General features: G+C 33.4%; 3 protein-coding genes across 12 annotated transcripts; 1 reads left to right on the top strand and 2 right to left on the bottom strand.

The window, feature by feature from the left end:
* Nucleotides 1-6142: 6142 nt before the first annotated feature.
* Nucleotides 6143-9123, top strand: CPR28 (cuticular protein 28). The gene is made up of 3 exons (XM_011059048.2): nucleotides 6143-6295; nucleotides 7411-7658; nucleotides 8308-9123. Exons 1-3 carry the CDS (start codon nucleotides 6287-6289, stop codon nucleotides 8366-8368), a joined length of 318 nt encoding a protein of 105 aa, XP_011057350.1. The 5' UTR covers nucleotides 6143-6286; the 3' UTR covers nucleotides 8369-9123.
* Nucleotides 9124-10109: 986 nt separating this feature from the next.
* On the bottom strand, nucleotides 10110-19062 carry LOC105147791 (anillin). Of its 8 annotated transcripts, none has more exons than XM_087416131.1 (20): nucleotides 18949-19062; nucleotides 18272-18424; nucleotides 17141-17261; nucleotides 16811-17008; nucleotides 16162-16346; nucleotides 15609-15776; nucleotides 14847-15399; nucleotides 14288-14580; nucleotides 14113-14197; nucleotides 13800-14035; nucleotides 13557-13676; nucleotides 13250-13461; nucleotides 13051-13150; nucleotides 12741-12981; nucleotides 12443-12607; nucleotides 12118-12341; nucleotides 11875-12033; nucleotides 11559-11781; nucleotides 11330-11474; nucleotides 10110-11242 (listed from the first exon to the last, which is right to left on the bottom strand). In XM_087416131.1, exons 2-20 carry the CDS (start codon nucleotides 18287-18289, stop codon nucleotides 11134-11136), a joined length of 3555 nt encoding a protein of 1184 aa, XP_087272257.1. In that variant the 5' UTR covers nucleotides 18290-18424; nucleotides 18949-19062; the 3' UTR covers nucleotides 10110-11133. The 8 variants fall into 8 exon arrangements, with proteins under 8 accessions (XP_087272257.1, XP_087272259.1, XP_087272261.1 ...); XM_087416133.1 differs by lacking the exon at nucleotides 18949-19062 and adding an exon at nucleotides 18657-18920; XM_087416135.1 differs by lacking the exon at nucleotides 18949-19062 and adding an exon at nucleotides 17535-17598 and having other exon boundaries at nucleotides 18272-18625.
* Nucleotides 19063-20330: 1268 nt separating this feature from the next.
* Nucleotides 20331-23376, bottom strand: LOC105147790 (serine/threonine-protein phosphatase 2A regulatory subunit B'' subunit gamma). 3 transcript variants are annotated; one of them, XM_087416141.1, is made up of 9 exons: nucleotides 23237-23376; nucleotides 22856-23133; nucleotides 22659-22694; nucleotides 22404-22531; nucleotides 21944-22330; nucleotides 21222-21547; nucleotides 20934-21147; nucleotides 20728-20855; nucleotides 20331-20649 (listed from the first exon to the last, which is right to left on the bottom strand). In XM_087416141.1, exons 2-9 carry the CDS (start codon nucleotides 22899-22901, stop codon nucleotides 20538-20540), a joined length of 1377 nt encoding a protein of 458 aa, XP_087272267.1. In that variant the 5' UTR covers nucleotides 22902-23133; nucleotides 23237-23376; the 3' UTR covers nucleotides 20331-20537. The 3 variants fall into 3 exon arrangements, with proteins under 3 accessions (XP_087272267.1, XP_087272266.1, XP_011057348.1); XM_087416140.1 differs by having other exon boundaries at nucleotides 22856-23325; XM_011059046.2 differs by lacking the exon at nucleotides 22659-22694 and having other exon boundaries at nucleotides 22856-23325.
* Between the last annotated feature and the right edge of the window lie 87 nt (nucleotides 23377-23463).

Here is a 23463-nt window from a genome sequence, read left to right as displayed (position 1 = left end):
TTATAATAGATTTACGAAATTGAATAGATTCTAAAATTTAAATCTGCGTTGTAGGTTCGGCAGAATAAAATGAAAGTATTAATTATATATTATACAATGAGCAATATCGTCGCGGATGCGTACAAAGAGATCACGTCACGACGTCGCATCTGCCGCGAGCATATTGCCAGCGTACGATGTTCACGATGCACGAGCGAAACGAGCACGAAGCGGCGGGTTAAAAAGAGAAGAAGAGAAAGAGCTGGTCAACTCGTTGACATTTACTCGCTTTCGCGAGTCTCCCTTTTTTTCTTTGTCTCACCAAGAGATGCGGCTCTGCGCGAACCCACCAGGCTGTGTACTTATTGCAACGTCCTTGGAAGTCGGGTTCACCATCGCAAGCTTATATCTCTCTCTCTCTCTTTCTCTCTTTCTTTTTCTTTTTTTTAAATTGTCTCGGTAAATTGATCTTAAGAACTATATTTACAACACGTCTAATATGCATGCAAATGGTACGCCATCGATTCTTCAGGGATTATTAAATATATACACAACCACCTGTCACGACCTTGTATTACCGTGTTAAAAGTGCTATTAAAATATCGAAAAATGATGTCAATGATCCATTAAAGATAAACTACTTCACGGGTTCGTATATTCGCAAATTTTACTGGAACACTCCAGGCGATGAACATTCATCCAGCAATTAAGTAAAAAATTTTGTTGAACCTTTCATTCGCGTTTAACCAACTTCTAAATAAAATTTTATGTGTTATCCAGTGCTAATAAAAATTTATTTGTTTAGACTCTGTCATTGTGTTTCATTAGAAATAAATAAATCTTTTAAAAATACTAAAAATTTATTATTTGACAGAATATGAATTTCTTGAAAATATATATACAATAGATTCTATAATAAAATATAAATAAAAATAAATAAATAAATAAATATAAATATTAAAAATATAAATTTAAAAAATATATATATATAAATGAATATAAATATAAATATAACATATATATTTATATTCTATAATAAAATTTAATTATCAAATTTATAATCTTAGATACAAAAATTAGTAAATAAAATTTGCAAGTATATACCCAGATATTTCCAAGATTTTTTGAGAATTTTCGCGTGCAAAACGTATTGACGCTGTGTATCTGTTTTCCTTGCCCAGAAGACTATCCATCCATTGCATAATTTCGACTTGAATGCATTTTATAGGCATTTCAACAGATAGGTTTGCCTGGAATTTAACATCGCGCGTCCTTACTTGGAATTTAAGGTTGTAACTCCGCATGTGATGCCTAGCTAAGGCAGAAAAGGTCCCTCATTGCGTGATTCGCAATATACTGTCTGCACACCGCCCCCTCGTAAATCATTCATTATCCATCCAAAGGAGGGTGAAATTCGCTATGGAAATGTGCGATGTCTTCAGTTGACATTTCAATATACCGCTCGTAACTATGTATTTCACGCTGTCTCGTGATACATAATTAAAGTTAATAAGATTTCATAGTAACTTAATTTCTTGCGAGCTACGTGATAACGCGAAATTTGCCAATCATTCTTTTTCTAAACCTTACTCTTTATTCATCTTTTTTAATGCGGTTCTTTAGCATTTCTTCGATGCAAAACTAACTTCTCAGATAACACGCAACATCTTTAGAAGATGTCTTTATGATGTCTTTTAGATACCTTTTAGTCACGCATGTTCCAAAAGACATCTTTATAACGTCTTTTAGACATGCATGTTATTTACTCGAACTTTCTTGTAGACTATTTCAATAAAAAAAATGATTTTTATACATTTTTCGGTTCCTCATCTCAAGATTTAAATTCTCATGTTGTTTGATTAATCACAAGCTTCTCATGATGACACTAATGAAGCAAAACCATGTAACAGATGATTAATTAAATAGTGAGTCGCAACTCTTCTAACAGGTGCATCGATGATGACGCAAGAAATCAAATAAGCCTTCTTATACTAAAGTAAAATAAAATAGCTATTGCTTACGCATACAATTAGATACTCCACGTTTTTAAAAGATACTATTCATTGTACAGACAACGTCGTAAATGATTGTAAATTCGCTCATGCCTCTGAAAGTCTCTGGATGTGTATGTATGTATAATATGCGAATATTGACTTGATACACAGAGAAATGATGTACAGAGAGATCGTGATTTTCACAGCGCTTTGTAAAAGTTGTGAAACGCCAAAAATTGAAAACACTTGCTTGAAGGTTAAATAGATAAATAATAAACGATATAATTGTTACAAAGTGTTATGATATATTTGAAATTTGTTAAATTTTAATTAATAATCGCAAATTTCTCGCCGTAATCATATATAAATGGGTCGTGGAATTCGAGAGAGAGAGAGAGAGAGAGAGAGAGAGAGAGAGAAGACTCATCTTCGTGATCTTTGCATAATCGATGCATAATCGGAGTCTGCGTTTACGGTCGCGAATCGTGACGAGCACTGACTTTCTCACGTACAAAAAGCGTAAAGACGAAAAGATGGAAGCCGTTTCGACATTAGAATGTCAGAGACCTGTACGACACTGACGTTTTTGCATCGGAGCGACTGGTTAACCACGTTACGAACATTGTCCGCCTGAGGAAAAGAACTCAGGCAAATGCAATCTTAATGCATTCAATTGTTACGATATCTTCGTTATCTTGCTGAGATTATCCCACTCTAACGAGAAACACAGCTATCGAGAATCTATCTGTATAGCAATCAAATAATATATTCCGAAGCAAAAAAAAAATAAATAAATAAATTGTAAATTGTTTTGTAACATAAAATACGTTAAAAATATTTCTAACGTCAATAATAGCGATATTAACAATATCCAAAAATCTAGGGATGTCTAAAAATTAGGTGCTGTATAAAAAAAACAGAAAAATGTCTCGCCGAAGAGAGAAAGAGAAAAGGAAATAAGAGGGAGGGAGGAGAAAGAAAGAAAACAAATATCAACGGGAAAGGAGATGCGGCTGCCGAAGGCGTCCTCCTCGAGCGTTTCGCCGTCGCATCTTCTGAAATGGCAAGGTCACCGGTAGTTACGTCATCAACTTTCCTCCAGCGCGCGTACAACTTCGAGAAAACCAAATGTCACAATGACCAAGGACGTTTCGGCTGCGCGTAATGTAACGTCGCCTACGGCTAACGCGATGAAATCCGCGCGCGGGGAATTTCGGTTTTCAGGTCGTTTTCGGATTGAGATCGGCCAAAGAAGATGGCATGCGCTGCAGATGAAACGCATCCCGTAGGCCACCGACCGTGGCCTTGGTTGGAATTACATCTACAAAAAAAAAAGAAACAGAAAAAAATAAAAAAAAAAAGCAATAAATCTGCAGCCGAGAACAGAGAGATGCGGATCCTAAAAGTCTGCAAGATCACGACCATCTTAAATAATGTCTCGAGACTAATACGGCTCTCTGACCGTTCATAGTCAGTTCTTATTTTAACACACGTTCTACGATAAGCTATTAGTAATGGGATCGAAAGTCAGAAATATATGTAGTCAATTATTCTTCTTACATTTGACTGTGGTTGGTCAACTTTTAGCTTCTGACTTCCAATTTATTACTGGCTTAATGTAGAATGGCCATACTGTCCTAATATCGCTAAGATGCGGCTTTCTCAGAATCGTATTAGAATCTTGCATTACTTAAGAAGGTTTTGAAATAAGAACAGACCGACCTACGATTTTTAATACGAGGTTTACAATAGAAGTCATATATAATAGAAGCGATTATAGGATCTCAAGTTGTAGAAAATTAATCAATCATAGTCGATTATTTTTCTCACATTCGACTGCGATTGATTAATCTTCTACGATTTAAGATTCTATTGTAGACGATCGCTATTGTAGACTCCGCGTAAGACATGAGAATCCATCGAGTATATTTAATACATATAAGACGATAACAGTACACCACCTCACCGTTACACCTTTACGTATAATGTACGAGGAAAGCTCACACTTTGAATTCAATGATAATTTTCCGGGGGGGGGGGGGGGCAAGGAGAGGCGGTTAATTCATAAAATCAGCCTGAACTTATCGCGCTAACGCGAGACGGATAAAGATCATACGCGGCGATTGAAGTCGCCGCATTGTAATATGAGAACGAGAACAATTGCCTTTGTGTAGCTGAGTCAATGATTCGCCCTTGACAATGATTCACGGATACCTGCCACGGAAAATCATTTCGCGATGCACCTGAATGAACAGCGGACAAGTGAATGCGTACAAATAAAATACGCGAGCGTATTCCCGGTCTCAGAATGAGAGGGACGTTGCGCAACGCAATAAACGCATCGATACAACGTGGAAGGCATCTTCTTCGTGCAATGCATCGACGTCTAATTCAAAATATAATTGTGCACGGCGTTGTTGTATTAATCCGCGTAGGTGCGCACATTAACAGCATGCACGTCGTAAACGCACAAACGTCGCGTGATAATTCCTTGCATTTGTGAATACCATTAACGCCGTAAGACAAGGCAGAGGAACGTCGTTATAGGTTCCGTCTCGCCTTCATCGTCCTCGGTAAACGCACTTGAGCAAATGGCATTTTTATTTGCGTGTGGAAAATTAATGGCTTATATAATAGGCTCATTATTTTAAATCGCATTTGTTTGGCTTATTTATATCTATCGTCGGGACACGTGTATTATACTCGTATATCGGGATTCTCGGTAATGATTACGATTACATGCGAATAATATTAACTGAGGGAGCTGCCGTTATTCCGCCATTCGTCAGTGTCAACTCTAAGCAAATTATAACTGATTGCTGCCAATTATAATGAAATTTGCATTTCTATTATTCTAACACGCGCTTCGAAGTTTGATGGAATCGCAATAAAGCATGCAGCGACATCGTGAATTTACGAAAGACAGAAGTTGCCGAAAGCTACTTTGTTTATTATTGTAAATTTTATAACTAAATGTAATTAAATAAATATACAATACTTATATATACAATATACGTACATATTATACGTACGTATATATAAATAATTATCAATAATAGCTAAAAAGTCTGCTAAAAGCCGACGCCAGTTGTAGTTGCAATTATAATTTTATTATTTTCCAATGCACACATAAAATAAATAAAATAGACGTTTCGACCGGTGTTTTGGGTCCTCTTCGGTATTATTACGTTGAGTAACAAATAAAATACTGCATTATATACAGAGATGTTGTTCTGTCGGATCGCTTGAAATGCATTTTTGTCGTCAAGTATCACTTAGATCGAGAATTATGCTTAGAACGGTCATTAGACTTCCTGATTCAATGACAGTTTCAGATTGCTATGACTATCGATGTTACGTGTACAATGGTCATTATCGTAATGAATGTAATGCAGTATTTTATTTGTTACTCATCAACGTAATAACACTGAAGAGGACACAAAATGTGGGTCGAAACGTCTATTTTATTTATTTTATTATATGTGGGGATTGAAAAATAATAAAATTATAATTCGCAACTACAACTAGCGTCGGTTCTCAACAGGCTTTTCAACTATTATTGATTATTATTAGAGTCTATACTTCTATGATTGTCTAAAATAATTTGTTAGGTTTCATTTATAACTATAAATTATATAAACTTTGTAATTTCAATATAAGACTTTTTGATTACATTCCTATCTAAAGTATAGAATGTATGTACATAATAATATCTTGTATCGAATTTATAGAAAATTGTTCTGACATACTTATATTAATTTCTAATAGATTTAATAATTGATGGATAAATAATTGATGAGGATAATTGATAAAGATAAATAATTGATGAGTTGTATGAAGAACCTATAATAAGGATAAGAAAAGCAATCATTCATTATTTTAGGAAAGATGTTTCTAAAATCTTGTTTTTCGAAAATATGAATTTTTTTCAAATTTTTAATATATTTAGCAGTAAAGTTCTTCATAAAACCAAGTGATTCAATTAGCAAATTTAAATCACGGCGTGCGTTCGCAGTGATGAAAAATAAAATATAACTCACAAACGGGCAACATCTAACGGCGACCGCGTCATCAAATCACAGATACATCCTGCATTTGCGGGAGAGACTCATCCGCGAATCCGTTGGGGGCTGTTGCTGCTGCTGCACAAGCAGGTGGGGGGATGTGCAATACAGCACCGCGATTTTCTGCTTATATAAAGGCAGATGCACCGAAGGATTCCCGGTATCTACGTATCGGTCGTCGTTTAAGGACGAAGGGCCGTCTTCGGGATCGTTCGCAGATCGTTCGACCACGAAAGAAAACCTGGCGCGATGAAGACGGTGGGTGGCGATCCTAGAAGAGATATAGAAATACATATTCGAGATACATTAAGATCTGTCAAAAGAAAAGCGATCGTGGGACTCTTCTTTAGACTTTTCGGGGAGGGACGATAGGCGGGACCGAATCGTGAGGGTTACCGCCGATATTTTCGAGCTGGGTCTTCCGAAATGGACTCAGCCATCCAATTTTTGCGTAACAGTGAAAGTGAAGAGGATTTTGTGACATTTGTGCGCGCGTGAAATTATACTCTCCATTCGCCACGGAGAACATCTACAGGGTGTCGCGGAAAGGCTACAATTTCAATGATCAATCCGGAGTACATGTCTTTTTTTCAGGAGAATCTGACAACAAATTTTTAATATTCAAGTATTAATTAAACAGATCTCAAATTGAGATTCTAAAATTTCAAGTTTTAAGTGATCTGTAGAATTTACGTTTACTTATTCCATCAGTTCACGAGAAACTTTTATTTTATGATATTACACAACTCGAAAAAACTCAGGATGATTCAATCATTCAATAAGTAATCGTTTTTATGTGATCGAAATTATTGATCATTTAATGAACAATTATTTTTAGGTAATTGAAATTATTGAGATCTGCGACACTTTGTATCCGAAGAAGTCAACCCATTGTTTTTTCAGTTTGCTGTGCGAACGATATAAATTCGATTTAAATTCGTAATAATCTAATACTGATCGTCGAAAGGTCAGGTTCCGAGGAAAGACCGAATTTCCAACACAGCCACCGCATGTTCCTCGCAGAGATCCATTATCAATAATTCATTTAAATAAAATGTTTACCCTAACATTACTTAAAGAAATCCAATCTAATACTGGCCAATTTAAGACTAGAAATTATTTATATTGAATATCAAAAGTATTGAACAATCATATTGAACGACAACTTTTAATCCTCAAAATAAGTAATTCAAATCACTATCTTTCAATATAAATTTCTATAAGGGATATCTTGCGATGAAAGAAATTTAAATATGCATGGTCACAATAAAAGACACCTGATTAATTTAATAGAACTCAACGCCATAAAGAAGAACGATCTCGTTCTTGTCTTCTTCAACGAAATGATCTTCTTGCTTCTCTTCGTCACGCAGGTGTTCGTCATTCTGGCACTCATAGCCGGCGTTCTCGCGGCGCCGCAATCTAATCCGAACGATATCACAATCGTGAACCAGGAGGAGGTGAACAATATAGGGGTAGGTGGGTACCACTTCAGTTATGAGCAGAGCGACGGTCAGAAGAGGGAGGAGACGGCGGAGCTGAAGAACGAGGGCACCGAAAACGAGTCTCTCAGCGTCGTTGGTAGCTTCAGTTTCATCGCGCCGGACGGACACACGTATAGGTACGCGATATCAAAAAAACCACCTTAGGCGATCTATAATTGGATAGGATTCTATTTGTAATTTATATCCTTTTTTTTAAATGTATTTTTATATTCTTTCTTGCATGTGTAAGTGTATATTCTGATTCTTCTAAAACAGATTCTTTCAAAATGTCTAGATCTATTTTATATACTTGATTCTATACATTTAAATCACTCTAGAATCCATAAAAAATTTAACATTTAATTATTAAAAACTTAATCTATATAATTCAAATTCATATACACTATTACATTCTTACAACTTTTTGCCGTGTTTATTTGCAAATAAATAAATATATTTGCAGACAAAGGTTGTAAAAAAATATAAGATATGAATTTGAATTATACAGATTATTTAAGTTTTTAATAATTAAGTTAATTATTAAATTTTTGTGGAGATTCTATGTGTGGGTTACGATTTCATCAAGTGTCTTTCGTATTGCATGGCACATAGAATTACGAGTACAAATTGAATTCTATCCTGAACCCTGACACGAATTACAGATCGTCTAAAGTGGCCTTTAGGATTGCAAAAATGATTACAAATTCGAAAGTAATGTCTTTATATTGAATGTTTGTATCGTTCAGGAACGTTGTAGCTCTTTGAACACCCTCTCTGTAATTGCAGGGTTGATTATACCGCAGATGAAAACGGATTCCATCCGACTATCAATCTCGTCGCAAAGTAAGCGGACTCGAGGACCGAAGTTACATCATCTTAGGTCGTCGACATACACGCTCGTGTAATTACACACGAATTAGGATATTTCTAATCGTATGACACTGCAAGGCACGCGATTCACATCGATGCGAATGGCAAAGAGTTGATGTCAGTCGCTAGTTAGAAAACGATCGATCTTCGTTCTTTTCTAACCGATGCGTTTTGTGATATTAATTGTGATATTTTACAAAGCGAGAGAAATGCAATTCTTAAAATCGACAATGATCGCGCAATTGGTCTAATTTATTAACACTTTTGCATCGTCTTCGGTCGAAAACCAAGAGTAATTCTTTGAACAGTCGGCAAATAGTATAAATAAAATTACGAGTAGAATTAACAAAATTATTTCGCTCAATATTTCTTTTTCTCTTCGATTTTCTCTTACAATTAACGTAAAAAATATTTACGAATATCGCATAACATCTAATGACTTACAAAACGCATTGAAGTCTTTCACGAGTGAAACACGTGCTTACTTGCAATCGGCAACATGTATTATACAGTTTCTCGAAATTGCTAGTAAACATTTTGAACGAGAGACGTCCTCTGTTTGCAATTCTATCTTTATAGCGTGGCGACAATGCAGCACTCATTGAGACATCGCGATATCTGCGGTTTCTCCCTGGCGCAACCTCTTTCTTTTTTATACGCGTAATCTATATATGTATATTATATCCATAACAGAAAATAATTTGTTCAAATAAACTTGTATACATACTGAAACCTCCCTGTAACTGTTTACCATGTCGCGTACTTTCTATACAATTAATAAAGTCTTTTAAACCAATCTATCGTTCGCATCCAAATTTCAAGATAGAAATTTACATTTATGACTTTTTATGTCATGGTAGACAGCGCTCTGGTCTATCAGATCCTGGTTCGATTCCAGTAGAAATCAAAATATTTACTCTCGTGTCTCTTCTCGGAAAAAGGCCGGCAACTTTCCGAGAATATTCTTACTCAGAGAAACACTTCTCGAAAAATCCACCGGCATTAAAAGTAGGTCCCAAATGCTTGTGGTAATTGAAAATTAATCAGCGTGTGCACCACAGCATATGAGAGAGGTGTAACACAGGCTAGAGGCTTAACGTAAGAAGAATAAAATCTTTTCCATTCTGTGCTATAAAGGCTTTATAGATATAAGGTTCTTATAGAACCTATGTAGAAAATACTGAGAGAGCAGTATTATAACTGATCTATCGATATAAACTCTTCCTATATAAACTTTGTTCTACAAAGCCTTTTTTTATAATTCGATTCGGTATTACGAATAAAAAAAGATAGTTTGTTTTTTTCTAATTAAATATACTGGATTAAATATATTTTTTTTATTTTATGTAATAAAGAAAGTATGGTAATATGAGAAATGTGAAGTAGAGAAACCTGAGTAGACATCCCGGTCTTTTTCGTGTATCAAATCTCGTAGGATAATGTCCACGATTTTTTTTATAGTTCTTTTCCACACTATTACGTGGATTAGACAAGGACGAATAAACAATTTTGATTGTTCATCCTTGCCTCACGTAATAACATGGAAAAGAACCATAAAAACGTGAATCCTACGAGGTTTGGTACACAAAAAAAGTCGGGATTTGATACAATCCGAACGAAAAAGGCCGGAATTTGATATACGAAAAAGGCCACTCTCAGATTTCTCTCTGAAAGTATAGATCGTTTACAACAAATTTTAGGATAAAAACAAGAATAGATTTTTACGGTATAAAAAAAATATATTTAATTCATTACAAAAAGATGAAGAATGTTAGTTGTATATGTGCATACTCAGAGTAACTCACATTAAAAAAAATATCAGTGTATTAAGTTCGATGTAATATTCGATGTAATTATTAGTCAGATTGTATACATTAGTATTATATTATTGCTAATTAATACATATATATTTGCTAATATAATAATATTATTAGTATATACTATTGCTAATATTAATATATAAGCGCGTATATAAGTAATTTTACATACATAAATATTTCTTAATTACATCAGTAAATACTAATAACTAATTTCCTATGATTAGCCTATGTACAATTTCTTTAATGTGTATTATATCGAAATAATGTCGAATGTTGAAATTTATGTAGCTATTTGATAAATATACGTGATCAAGTGTTCAAGAAGTTAATCGTCATGTTGCAGGTGATATAATTATGCAATTAAACGATTGAATAATACTGAAATACGATTACAATAAAGATGAAAGTCCTTTCAGTGCAATGAGAGATTTTTTTCTGAAGTGTAAATAAATTTTACAGTTTCAAAAGATATGAGAAAATGCATTGAAAATTTAATACATAATACTCATGTATATATACATATACATTAAATGTTTCAGTATTAAATGGATAGACTTCATGAAAGCTTGCTTTGAAATTCTGATTTTTAATAAAATAACTATCAAAGTTTAATGAAACCTTGTATAGATTGTGTGTCCACGATTAAAAATCAAATCGATTCATTCGACTATTTATATTAAAACAATTAGTTATTTGCAGCACAAATAATATCATACATGAAAATTTTTAAGCGACCAAAAGTAGTATATATTCGCTACTTTCTCTATATTTTTCTTGTTCTTGTAAAGTATTATAAACAAAGTATTTTATTCTACCTTTCGATGAGCGATGCATCATATATGAATGCATATGCATGTCTGCTATCAAAAATCGATCTATACGTACATGAATACGTTGCTCGAAATTAAAGTTTAATCTTGATTTAAGCTTTGTAAATTGAACTTCCCCAAGCTCTAATTAAACTTAGAGTTTTATTCAATTTAGACATCCATTCCAATCCTTTTTCTCTCGTATCAGCTAATAAAAAGTGTCTATGAACACAGGATTAAAAAAAATTATATTCTAACTCAAGAGCACAATTTTGTATTGCAATAGAACTAGAAGACAACTATACATACTCAATTATAGTTTCCTTTCCATCTGTCTTCATAACGAGAGTATTAGTATCTCCAGGTTGTACAGGTCTCGATATCTCGAGTAGAAATGTGTAAGGACGAGCATATTTCTCTCGATTTATAAATTGTACGTGCTTTGTAATAACATCTGCAATATCACAAAAAATTAAATCAATAATAATCAATATAGATACAATGCAGAAATTATGTTAGTCGAAAGTTCAAAAATTACCCTCCAAGTCGAGATGTCCTATTGGACTTTTCTTGTGTTCGTCCTCAGGATGTACCCAATAATAAAGCTTAGCGTCTTTAAGCCAACACCATCTTCGACGCCAAGCACCTAAATTTGTAATCTCCTCAAAGAGCGTCAAAAATCCACGATGCTCCACTGACACTGAGAGTTTACGCGATATACGCATTCGCAGGTATCCTTCTAATGGAGAATGTGATGAGATCTGAACGGAAAGTGCACATTAAGTATGCGAAGATTATACACATATTGACATTACGAATCTTGATTATACTGAAGAATTAATATATATACGTACGCCGAACAAAGTAAGTTGATCGCGATTTATATCATCGAGAGTGAGAGATGTTGTCCCCGACAATTCAAAAGCTGGTGATCTGATTGCATTTGGACCTGCTGGACTCTGTATTTCTGGCATTATAAACTGATTCTTTTTCTTTGGTGTCTTATTGACCGCCTGCAAATGGATTCAACATTAAACCGTTCTTGTGTATTTATAATATATTTTATAAAGAGAAGGAAGGATCTTGCTTTGACTTACTTTTACAGTATGACTGATATGATATTTTTTTTCATGTGGCAAATATTTTGGTTGCGTCTGAAAGGTATATACTTCAACAAGAATCTTGAAATCACTGTGCAAATTATCAAGTTTTAACATTGAAGTAAAACGGATGCATGAATCGCCTGGTTCAGCAGTTGCTGCTTGAGTAGCGAAAACTTCCCCTAAATAATACATCAAGCAGACACAATGAAGATATGTATCTGCAACAAATTGCAAGATTATTATGTTTAATATTTATTTCAATAGTTTCGTTTTATATAAAAAAAAATAACGTAAAAGTTGATTATATATAATCACTTACTCATGCCCATATTTCGGAAATATTCTTGCTTGAGCGGTAACGTAATAGCAGAAATAGTTAATGATCCACTCCCCTGCACTTCCGGCGAGCCTGCCTTAACAGGTCTCAGAGTGCCTTCTCGTTTCAACCTCTGTACTTCATTCAATGCAGCTTGGCGTTTGTGAGCTTAGTAAAAAAATAGGCACATTTTTCACATTTAGCAATATTTAAATTTTATATACGTTAAAATTAATGTTCAATTTTATTATTATCTAATTTATATGTAAAAAACTCATATCATATAAAAAGAAAAATTTACTAGCGACAAGCAGAGCCCATTCGCCTCCGACGTGCTCACTAGAACCATTAAATTCGACAGTAGAATGACATAAATTCAATGCTTTGCTAGCTTCTTCTATCTTTTTTTGTTGTGTTACAACAACTTCGTCCAATAACTTTTTTACTTTCATTTGCACCAATATGGATTCATCTTCGCGTTTCTCTATATCAAAAACTGAATCTGATCCTGTTTCGTGTCTTGCTGAATTAATTTTAGCCAACTGAAATTCATAAATAATAATCATGTTATTATTCTTTGTTTACATCAATTATGATATTGAACAACTTACTTGAGATTGTTGTCGTCTATACGCACTAACCGTACGTACTAATGGTACGCGCTTGTCACCATCTCCTAGTTTATCCGAATCTTTTAAAGGCGAACGATATCTGTGAAATTAAGAACAATTTCATTTAAACAATTTTTAAAAAATAAATGAAGGAGCAAGAAACATATTTTCAATAAAAATCGTGTACGAATGACTGTACTTGTAACTATTACACCCCATCGATGAACTTTCACCGCCTTTATTTATTTTAGGAGGTGTGGGACCTTCCTCCTTCATGTCATTATTTAATTCTTGATGAATTGGATCAATATTTGGATAAATGTCTTCAAGACACTCATCCAAATATTGATCCATTTCATCTAGTACCGAAATGTCTGACGTAATACTATCAGGATCCGGTTCTATGCATCTCTGTAATTGTAATATTAAAAAAACACATAAGTATATCTGATGTGTATTTAATAATATGTATACTGCGTTAAGATTAAGTTTTTATATCTTTATACCTTTTTGTTAAACAACGAACGTTCATCGAACTCATGCAAAATACTGCGTCCAAAACTCATACGCCCGAAAGATGAATTTTGTATGCTTTCCTTATCACTTTCTTGATCAGTTTCATCATGCTGTAAAGAAGTGAAGAATATATAAAATATTTCGCATATATTAATGTGAAAATTTTTTGGTTTTTGTTTTTAATATATTAAATGTAAAAATTTTTTAATTTTTATTATTTATTTTTATATTACTCGGATATAATAATCGGCTTCAGTTTCCGTCTCGGTTTCCGTTTCTGTTTTCTCGTCGAGAGTAGCTGTTACAGGTTCGGTACTATCGACAGTGTATTCCGAGTCACTCTCGCTTTCAGTAATTTCTATTTCCGACAGATTAGGATACAGAGATCCTGGTTTTGGTGGACACACGCGAATACGTTTAATGTCGGATGTTGCATTTAAATGTTGAACTTTGGGTGGGCTTCCAACAACTAAAAAGAAAACTCGTAATTTTAAGTATTACAACAGAAAAAGCGAAGTGAAAGAAAAATGTTCTTTTTATTTTTACCTTGTCTTTTTACTGGAGAAGATTTAGAATGATACGATATAATTTCTGGTAATGGTGGCGGTGGCGGCGGCTGAACAATCTGATCCTATATTTAATAAATAAAATATACAATTCATTATATCACACAGTAAAAATTTTGTGCTACTCTTTTACGCATAAAATAACTTAATCTTACCGGAGCAGGAGTCGGCTTCACTGGACAAACAGGCGAATTCTTTGGCGACGATGATTTGCCTTCGCTACTTTCGCTCGTTCGAATGCAAGAGCCAGCGGCAGCACGAGCTACTTCCTTATTAGTATTAAATCGGGAACGTAACATGCCTAATTCGCGTTGTCTCTCAGCAAAAGTAGCTTGTAAGATGCGATTTTCCATCTCTTCTACTTTGTTGCCTTGTTCGAACATCGCACGTTGCTCCACAACTGTTCTGCTCGGAATATCGACGTTTCGATTGTACATTGAAGATGAATCTAAAGAATGAAATATTATTAAAGGAAAAGTTCCTATTATGAGATATTGAGTTCATTTTGGGTAAATACTGGAAGTGTATGGGCTGAATTTAAAAAAATAATAAATTATTTTAAAGGGAAATTAATAAGCTGTTATGTAAAATTTAATCAAATACTATTTTTTTTTGAAAATTAAAGAAATATAAAAATCCTGATTATTATTATTGTTAGATATTCTAAATCGTATAAATGAGGACAAATATTTTTTAATTAAAAACTATATATACCCGTATTAGATCCTTGCTTATCTTTTTCTTGTAACTTCTTAGGCGGTATCGACATTGTAAGCGGTGCTTTAGGTATTAATGCTTCTCCCTTATTTCGCTCGAAAAATGCCATTCTTTCGGCAAGCGACATTTGAGCGGGATCTTTCGCCTTCGTCTCCGTGTTCTTAGCTTCAAATATCGATGCCTTACTCAACACCGAACCTGATGGTTGGACCAAAGTCTTTGGCGAACCGTTAAATCCTGTTCTCGACGGTAATCGAGAACTGCTAGTAGTATTCGCATTTTTAATATTTTCAGGAGTATTAGAAACTTTACTATCGTTGCTTCTAGAAGAATTAGCTGGACTTGCAATCACATTGGCATCACTTTCCGTTTTCTTGCCTCTTGGTGAACCGTCAGACTTAATAGGCAAAATTTGTTTCTTCTCTGCCTGCTGGTAAGCAGAGCTCTTATTAGGCGATAAACTTGTGACAGTGTTTGATTTCTGAGAACAATGCTTATAGTCATACACAAGACGAGAATTGCTTTTTGTACGACTAAAGCCTTGAGCCTCCTGTAAATATTTTTAACTATCCAAATGTGATCGTTCAATCATTACTTCTCTTCTTTCAAAGATATAAAAACAATAGAAAATGAAAATATAAAAATATAAAAAATTAACGCACTTTACATATTTAATACAAATATGTATATAAATATAGAAATTTTTACGAAGCTTTAGTCATTTCATTTTTAAGAATAAAATTATAATATGTTTTTTACCAAGTTTTCTAATACATTTTTATCCCATTTGAATTGTTTGATAGGACTTGAATCTTTGCTCTTCCATTTGTTACTTTCACTTGTGCTTGGTTGTGATTCTGATCCATTTTTAACTTGTTCGTTAAACTTTGCTTGTATTTTTTCTGCTTTACTATTTCCAGGTTTAATCTATAAAATAATTTGTATATTATAATGCAAATTAAAGGATATGCAAATTACTTAATACATCATTTTATTAAAATAAAAAAATTGTGAGCGCGAGCGTGACATGGTAGACAGATCTATCACGTCAGAGGTCTCAGGTTCAATCCTGGTAGGAAGATATTTACGCTCGTGTCTCCTCTCGGAAAAGGCTGATAACCTCCCGAGAGTATCCTTGCCCACAAAAATACTTCGCGAAAAATCCACCGTTTAGAATCAGATTAAAACTGTATGTCCCATATGCAATTGAATAATCAGCGTGCACCACAAGCATATGAGAGAGATGTAACACAACCCAGAGGCCCAACGTAAGAAAAAGAAAAAAACTTGTAAGCCAAGTATTACAAAATACCTTGGAACTAGTTATGATTGGATGAGATAAATCATCCTCCCAATTATTAATTGTTGAAGCTAAAGCTGCTAATCTATTAAGTCTAGCACCTCTCTTAACTGGTTTACCATCGTCACTACTTTCTTCTGCAGTGAATTTTTCTTCTGTTCGATGTATAGGTGAACTTAATTCGTGATTGTTATCATCTGTCAAAGGAAAAAATATTAATTCTTTTTGTTATCCATAAATATAAATATTAAAAATAATTTATTTATCTACACAAACATCAATAAACATTAATTTATATAATCAATAAATTTTTTAAAAAAATTTTTATATTAATTTAGTATAAAAAAATTTAATATAATAAAATTTGTTAATGTAAACTAATAATATAATTCTTCAAAAAAGTTGGAAACATATAACGAAAAATCATAATCATGTATGTTATATACATGCTGTGTGTATTCAGACATAAACATACTCATGTACAAGTGTTAGAAACAAGTTTTGAAATAGCTTATATGGGAGTGCTCTGTATGAATCGTGTGGGAGTAACCGAACGGAGAGATTCGAAGTATATTTAAGCTTATACTATTCATGCAAAAGAGTTAGGACTTTAACTTGAAGTTCAGTACAATGTTCAACCTTATTTTGAAATGCTGCTTACCAGAATATAATTTTCCAAGTCTGTGTAACTTGGATCGCATATTATGAATTTGAAAATCATTATTCTCCTTGTTTTCTTGTTCATTATTCGGTGAAGCGATGTTACTTATAGGAGATTTACGAGGAGATTTGGTAGGAGAAAGTGCATTAACTGCAACTGCTTGTATTGGTGATTTAGCTGAATTTTCATTTGCTACTGCTAAATAAGATATTTCTTTTAACAAACAAGAAGCTAACAGATTTTATCTTATTAATTTATTTCAAATATATTTTTAACTAACTATTAAAATTTCATATATAAACGCTACAAAATAAATCTTGGAAATATTACCTGTAGCTTGTTCTAACAAAGCATTTTTCAAAGGGCTCCGCCTTTTTTTGACATTATGTCCTGCATTTGACAACTTTTCATCCAGTTTCTCTCTCCTGGCTTTAGCTCGTTCCAACATACGCTATTTGTCAATAATCAATATGTGTTAGATTATAATATCACAAAAAAATAATTTATATTACAAAAAACATTTGTATCATAATCTACAGTCAGAATATTTATATATATATTATAGATTTACATATATATTATAGATTTAATAATAACAATAATCTGAATGATTAATATCATGCCTACGGTGACCATATTTTCTTAAAGAAAATAAAGGACAAATCCGAAAATTTTAAAGCTTTGTTCCTACATGTTTTCAAACCAATTTGTGACTGTCAAGAACCTGTGCTATAAAAATTATATTGCACAATATAATCGATTCGACTGTATTGGAACAAATCCTTAATCTGAAATGATAAAAAGTTCAAAATAAAAACTAGTTTGAATAAATTTAATTTAAAAAATTGAGAAATATAATTAACAAAAACAAATTGTACTTATATATTATACACTTTATAACATATTTTTATTATATTATATTTATGTATTATATATATTTATGTATTATATATTATTTTTTAATAAAATAATATTAAAGAAGGCTTTTAATGACTTTTCTGACGAATGTATGTTAAATTACGTCATTATTTAAAAAAAAAAATCACAAATTTATAAATAATTCATTTCAAAATTGCGTGTAAATGCAAACTTCAAATGTTTCAACTTTAAGTTGAATTTTACACTTAGAAAAGAATTTTCCGTAATGTCAAAATAAAGGACGATAAAGGACAAAATTAGAAAATAAGGATAAAATTGAGTTTTGAAGAAACAAATAAATCTAAAAGACAGCAATCCAAAATAAAGGACATATGGTCACCATAGTTATGCTTCTCAAAAATAATACCTCAAAATTTTCATTAATTAATAAATAATGCGCAATAAAAGAGAATTTACACGTAGGTACAAATCGTGAAATACAATCCGTGAAATACAATCATAACTACGTCATAGTACATGCTAGCCTCCTATCGTGAGGCATCTATCTTAGCAAGAAGACAAATAAAAAGGAAGGATCCTCACCTGGACGAAGGGCTCCATTGTTTCTTGGCGTGATTATGTGTCCAAAGCTTGTCAGCTCTCGCTCCAAATTCCGTTATGCAATCGCCACCACTGATGTAAATGGTAAAAATTCTTAGAAAGACACCGAACGAAGATCGGAACGATCCTTACGCTCTGCAACACAACGGAAGTAGCCTTTATTTCTAACCGTTGAATTTAAACACGGGCGCCATACTGACGAGGAACTACGGGAAGTGGGGAGCTTGGTTGACGACGCAGTGAGGAAAGGAGAAGTACCAGACCACGACGTGGGGGTTCCAGGAACTACAGCAGATTACAGGGAGTAGGGAGTCGTAGGGAAGCAATGGAGTATATAGAGGAGTGGGCGGAATGACAGTTTACTTACTGATTCCACCACCTCGATCTCTCGCGGATTCGCGGCTGGTATCACGCAAACGCGTAAAACATGCATCGAAAAATGCGCGCCAAACGCGGCCTTTCACTTCGCAAACAATAGTATAAGATCTGATTCAAATTAATAAATTCACGAATCAGATTCCATATTCAAAACAATAGGAATTTTTCTATCGTTCCTTATCAATTTTATCAGGGATATGAGAAGGCTGACTGCAGAATGAACTAAACATTAGATATGACTATCGAAGAGTGTCCTTGAAACTAGTGTAACGATAACAAACCTTGCTTGTTTCGTGTGAGTCGAGATCAAATTACGAATGTAGCCAGATCCAAGCTGACCCAAGCTCCATACTGTACACTATTGTATCGTGAACTGTCGCGAATGATGTGAAGAGAGACGCGAAAAAGACGCGATAGACGCTGCGTCGCAGTGACGTAGCCACGAATTTCTCCCCGCCCGTTAATAAAGTAATTAAAATGTCCTTCTTTTTACTTTTATATAAATAAAAAGGGAAATTTTTAAAGAAAAATTAAAGTAAAAAATTACACGTTTCAATTTGTATAAACGTTCAGCCGGTTAACAAAGAAATTTATATTTAGGTTGTATAATAAAAACTTTTTTTTTTTTTACAAATAAAATACACAACGCTTTTTGATAAATAATAAAGCCATTTTGAAAAGAAAAAAGTGAATTTGTTGTAGGCAGACGCAAAGTCGTTAATTGAATTTTTGCAAATGTCGAAATAATAAAATATTGAAAATATATGTTTCATGCTCCAAACCTTTTTCAGGGAATAAAATGATGGAGAAAAAGTACGCGAAGGATGTATATGCTTCTGGAGAGAATACTAATTGAAACTTTCAGGGACTAAAGTTCTAAACTTTTTTTTAGAAAGAAAAAAACATTAGATTCTTAAGGTGGGACTCTTTAGATTACTTCAATTTAATACTACGCTACTGATACGACTGTGCGATTCCATTGACCCTACCCTGTATAGGGCCGCTATTTCATTTGTGCGTTTTTTGTTGACAAGTCTGATTAGCTTACAAGATAAAGACATCCGAGAACCTCTCCATCCTGTACATTTATTGTTGTATGGCAGAAACAAATAAAAGAGCACCCTAACCACACGATTTAAAATCATGTGATTGGTCCATAGAAATTTCTCCCGAAATTTCTCGAAACCAAAAAAATTTTAATCAGATTGAGATGTGGCTATTTATTCGTAATAATGGTATCTGAAAACTACTTCAATTTAGATGTATTATCGATTCACTGATTAATGATGATGAATCTCTTATCAATTTTATTTTATTGTTTGACGACGAAAGTTTTGAGATTTTTTGAAGATATTTAATAAGACCATCCGCACAAAGATGAAATATAAAGATCAGTCTATCTATTTTGGTCTCTCTTGATGATAGTTTGCTAAGAGCGACTGTATGTATCATTAAATTATTTCTATGTACGATTTAGATTTTATTTGGATTTTAAAAAAAGACACTATGAAATCAAAACATTAATCATATTGTAAGAAAATATATATACTTTAAGCATGTCTACATCCTTATAGTTTTATTCGTAACTGTTTCAAATATTTCTATATATTGCTAAACAAAAGGGAGCAATTTATTGTTTTGTTTAGAAATTAATTAAGAAATATTAAAAATAAATATAGAATATATTAATTCTAAATGTTACATGTGACGGTGATTGCCATGTTCTGGCATATAATAAAGTATAAAAATTTTGTTACTACAAAATGCGTATCATCACAATATCGTGTTAAACACATTAAGTGTTAATGTCCAGTCGTGCATTATTTATCTCGGGACGTTTATCTCGTATTCTTGGATGGGAAGTGCTTCGTCATACATGGGACGACTCATCTCCGGTATCAGCCGCCATAGCTTCGCGATTTTCGTATGCCCAAAAGCCGTGGAATTCGATCAAGATACTGACCATCGTGTCGCCTTGTCCGCTTTTGTAATTAGAACATTTTAGTTTCAATATACCGCATTTTCACAGCACACACATAATATATTTAATATCTCCTTACCAAGATAGTAAGTCCTGCAGCGTAATTTTACACGGATCTGCTGGCTTTACCATATCGAATATCTCATCTTTAACATCTTCAAAACTAACAGGCTCTTGACCATGCATCGTCATTTGTTCTTGTATTGCCTAGAAAGTGATATTTTAACGTTTTTCACTTTGTCCGAATTCAGAAACTGTAAAAAAATTTATATTACAGTAACATACTCTAAAAAAATAATTCAGACAAAAAGTATCCAAGTAACCACGATTGTTAATGTCGAGAATTCGAAAGAGGTAATGAAGACTCTGAGGTTCGTGCCGATTCTCTAATGCTAAAACGAAATCCAAATACGTCTTATAATCCATCTCGCCTTCATAGGTGAGACATTCTTGAAATACTCGTTCGAGAAAAACACCGGTTAGAGTACCAGTGCCATATCTGTTAACAAAACAATTATATCTTTAATATGTATGTATTAATATAACATTACATGACATTTTGAAATTTATTACCCAGCGAGTTCTTCTTTATTCAACATTCCATTGTGATCTCTGTCCAAATTAAGATATTGCCCGTAAACTTTAAGGGCCGAAGGCGCAGAGAACCAATTGGCTTCTTGCAAATCTTTCGGCAAATCCTCGTCTCTCAATTCTAGAAGATCGTCCAAAAAGCTACACGCTAAAATATCCTGAATACGAACTCTTCCGGTTCGAAGCGGGTCTAAGAAGAACAAGAATTTCCTGACGGCTGTACACACGTAAAACGAGTGGAAGGACTTTTCCAAGCCTTCAAGTTGTGGCAATGTTGGTATCAGTTCTAAGATATAATTTTCCAAATCCTGAAAATAAGTGAATATTAAAAGAATGTATTATTAAGATGTATTCGTTAAGGTTTCACTTATAAAAATCTAATCTGAGATATTTAGAGAATTAAAAAATAAATGCTGTTTTCTTTATTCAGGAAAAAATTTAAAGCTTTAATCTGTAACAATTTTGTTTAGCATTTTCTTTGTGATTTCATATACTGTATCATTAATTTTTTTTTTCAATGTATTTTTACAACTGAGGAATGAAATATTTTGATTTTATTATTTTAATATTCGCTGTAGAAATCTCTATAAAAAGTTGATTCTTTTTTGTAACAATTTTGTATCAAAGAGCACATTTCTCTTATCTGAAATAAAAATATAGTATGCTACGCGCAAATAATAAAACATTTTAGATTATAGACTCACCGATTCTCTGAGATAACCCTGTCCTGTAATATCATATAAAGATAGTCCAATTCTTGTTTGATGTAACCAAACTTTACGCATAACGTAATTGAATAATGCCATTATGCTAATTCTACCATGTAGATCTCCTTGTTGTAATTTAGCAAAAACAACTGCAGTAAAATACGGACTGCACTTTGCTCCTGCCAGTTTGCCTACTTTCTTAAAGTCCTCATAATTAATTAATTGCTCGTCTCCTGACAAAGGCGGACTGTGATGTTTGTCCAACAAAACCCAGAGTGCTTTCAATTCGTGATTATCGAGCAACTGTCTAGAACGTCTTTGCAGGAATAAGGCGCGTGTTTCCTCGCGTAATTTTTGTGGTAGAATCTCATCTTCTTTTGGCAACTAAAACAGTATTTTTCATAACATATAACAGAAATATACTTCAAAGTTCAAATCTACAGAATATAAATAATACCTTGAAATAGAATTTTGGTATGACTTTATAAGTGGAATCATTCTTAGTCTTCACACCCTTCCACTGCTGATACATCTTCTGAAAGTATTTGTCTTCCTTCTTTTCATCTTCTTGAGAATTCTCATCAGCTGTAACAGCATGTCTCATGATATTCAATGAAACAAATAAGCAAGGTTTTGTTTATTTTTATTTATAATGCATTTTTTTTATTTATAATGGTTATTTCTACGAATTATTTTATTGGCCACTGTGTACCTAAAGATAAATTTAAGGAAGCCCTAAATATAAGATCTGAAAGAGAGAGTATGAATATAAACATTAGATTCTTCATATAAAGCAGTTTTTAATATGTACTAATTCAATATAGTGTGAGTGACCGAATTCATCATTAAAAGATGCATATCATGTTTTAGAAAAAATGCTGTTTTTAAAAGACAAAGGCACATACATACATTTCTTTGCTGAAGCGTGGTTCCGTAGCAGCGTTTCTAGCTCCATGTCTTCGTGAACGTCGTGATTCCACGTGTCCTTTTTTTTATATAAAGAATGATCGCACACCTTTACATCTAGATTCTTTTTTTTACTATTCCCATATTATATTATTCTTTCCTTTGCATGCAAATTGACGTACTATCTTTAATGTTTGAAACTTCTTTTGACAGTTCTTGAAATTAGTCTTAGTAGGTTTTGCTATTTTAACCTCTTTTTGAGGTTATATGACACTTGAAACCTGAATATTATTATTCTCAGATTATTTTCCCTAACTTCTTAAAGTTATAAATGATTCTGACTTTTTTCTACTGTTCTGTCTTAACAAGTTCAAAGATACTTGCAGACACTCTTTCGGTCGCTTTGGTTATGTCACGCTGTGTCAATCAGGAGTTGCAAACGGAGAGTTTCGAGGGTTTCAAACGTCGCGCACAATGCTCGACGATCACACGTTTGTCGTCCTTTCGTTCCTGCAATCGAAAAGGGAGTAACGAGACACGAGAATCAGATTTTGCATCGCGCGCGATCGTGCGCGCGCGTACAGCTCTTCTACGTGCAGGACGAGCTCGCG

The sequence above is a fragment of the Acromyrmex echinatior genome, chromosome 19, assembly GCF_024713525.1.
Source record: "Acromyrmex echinatior isolate Ae372 chromosome 19, ASM2471352v2, whole genome shotgun sequence".
Lineage (NCBI taxonomy): Eukaryota > Metazoa > Arthropoda > Insecta > Hymenoptera > Formicidae > Acromyrmex > Acromyrmex echinatior.
This window is presented reverse-complemented; position numbering and strand designations above follow the sequence as displayed.

Excerpts from the sequence above, each read along its gene's own strand:
- CPR28 (XM_011059048.2), top strand. Across the intron at positions 7,659-8,307 it reads CCGGACGGACACACGTATAG|GGTTGATTATACCGCAGATG; the intron begins GTACGCGATATC and ends CTGTAATTGCAG.
- LOC105147791 (XM_087416131.1), bottom strand. Across the intron at positions 14,581-14,846 it reads TAAGCAAGGATCTAATACGG|ATTCATCTTCAATGTACAAT; the intron begins GTATATATAGTT and ends TTCATTCTTTAG. Across the intron at positions 13,677-13,799 it reads AAGCCGATTATTATATCCGA|CATGATGAAACTGATCAAGA; the intron begins GTAATATAAAAA and ends ACTTCTTTACAG.
- LOC105147790 (XM_087416141.1), bottom strand. The coding sequence starts at position 22,901 with ATGGAGCTAGAAACGCTGCTACGGAACCACGCTTCAGCAAAGAAAT. Across the intron at positions 22,695-22,855 it reads CCACGCTTCAGCAAAGAAAT|ATCTTATATTTAGGGCTTCC; the intron begins GTATGTATGTGC and ends TCTCTCTTTCAG. Across the intron at positions 22,331-22,403 it reads TACCAAAATTCTATTTCAAG|TTGCCAAAAGAAGATGAGAT; the intron begins GTATTATTTATA and ends ATACTGTTTTAG.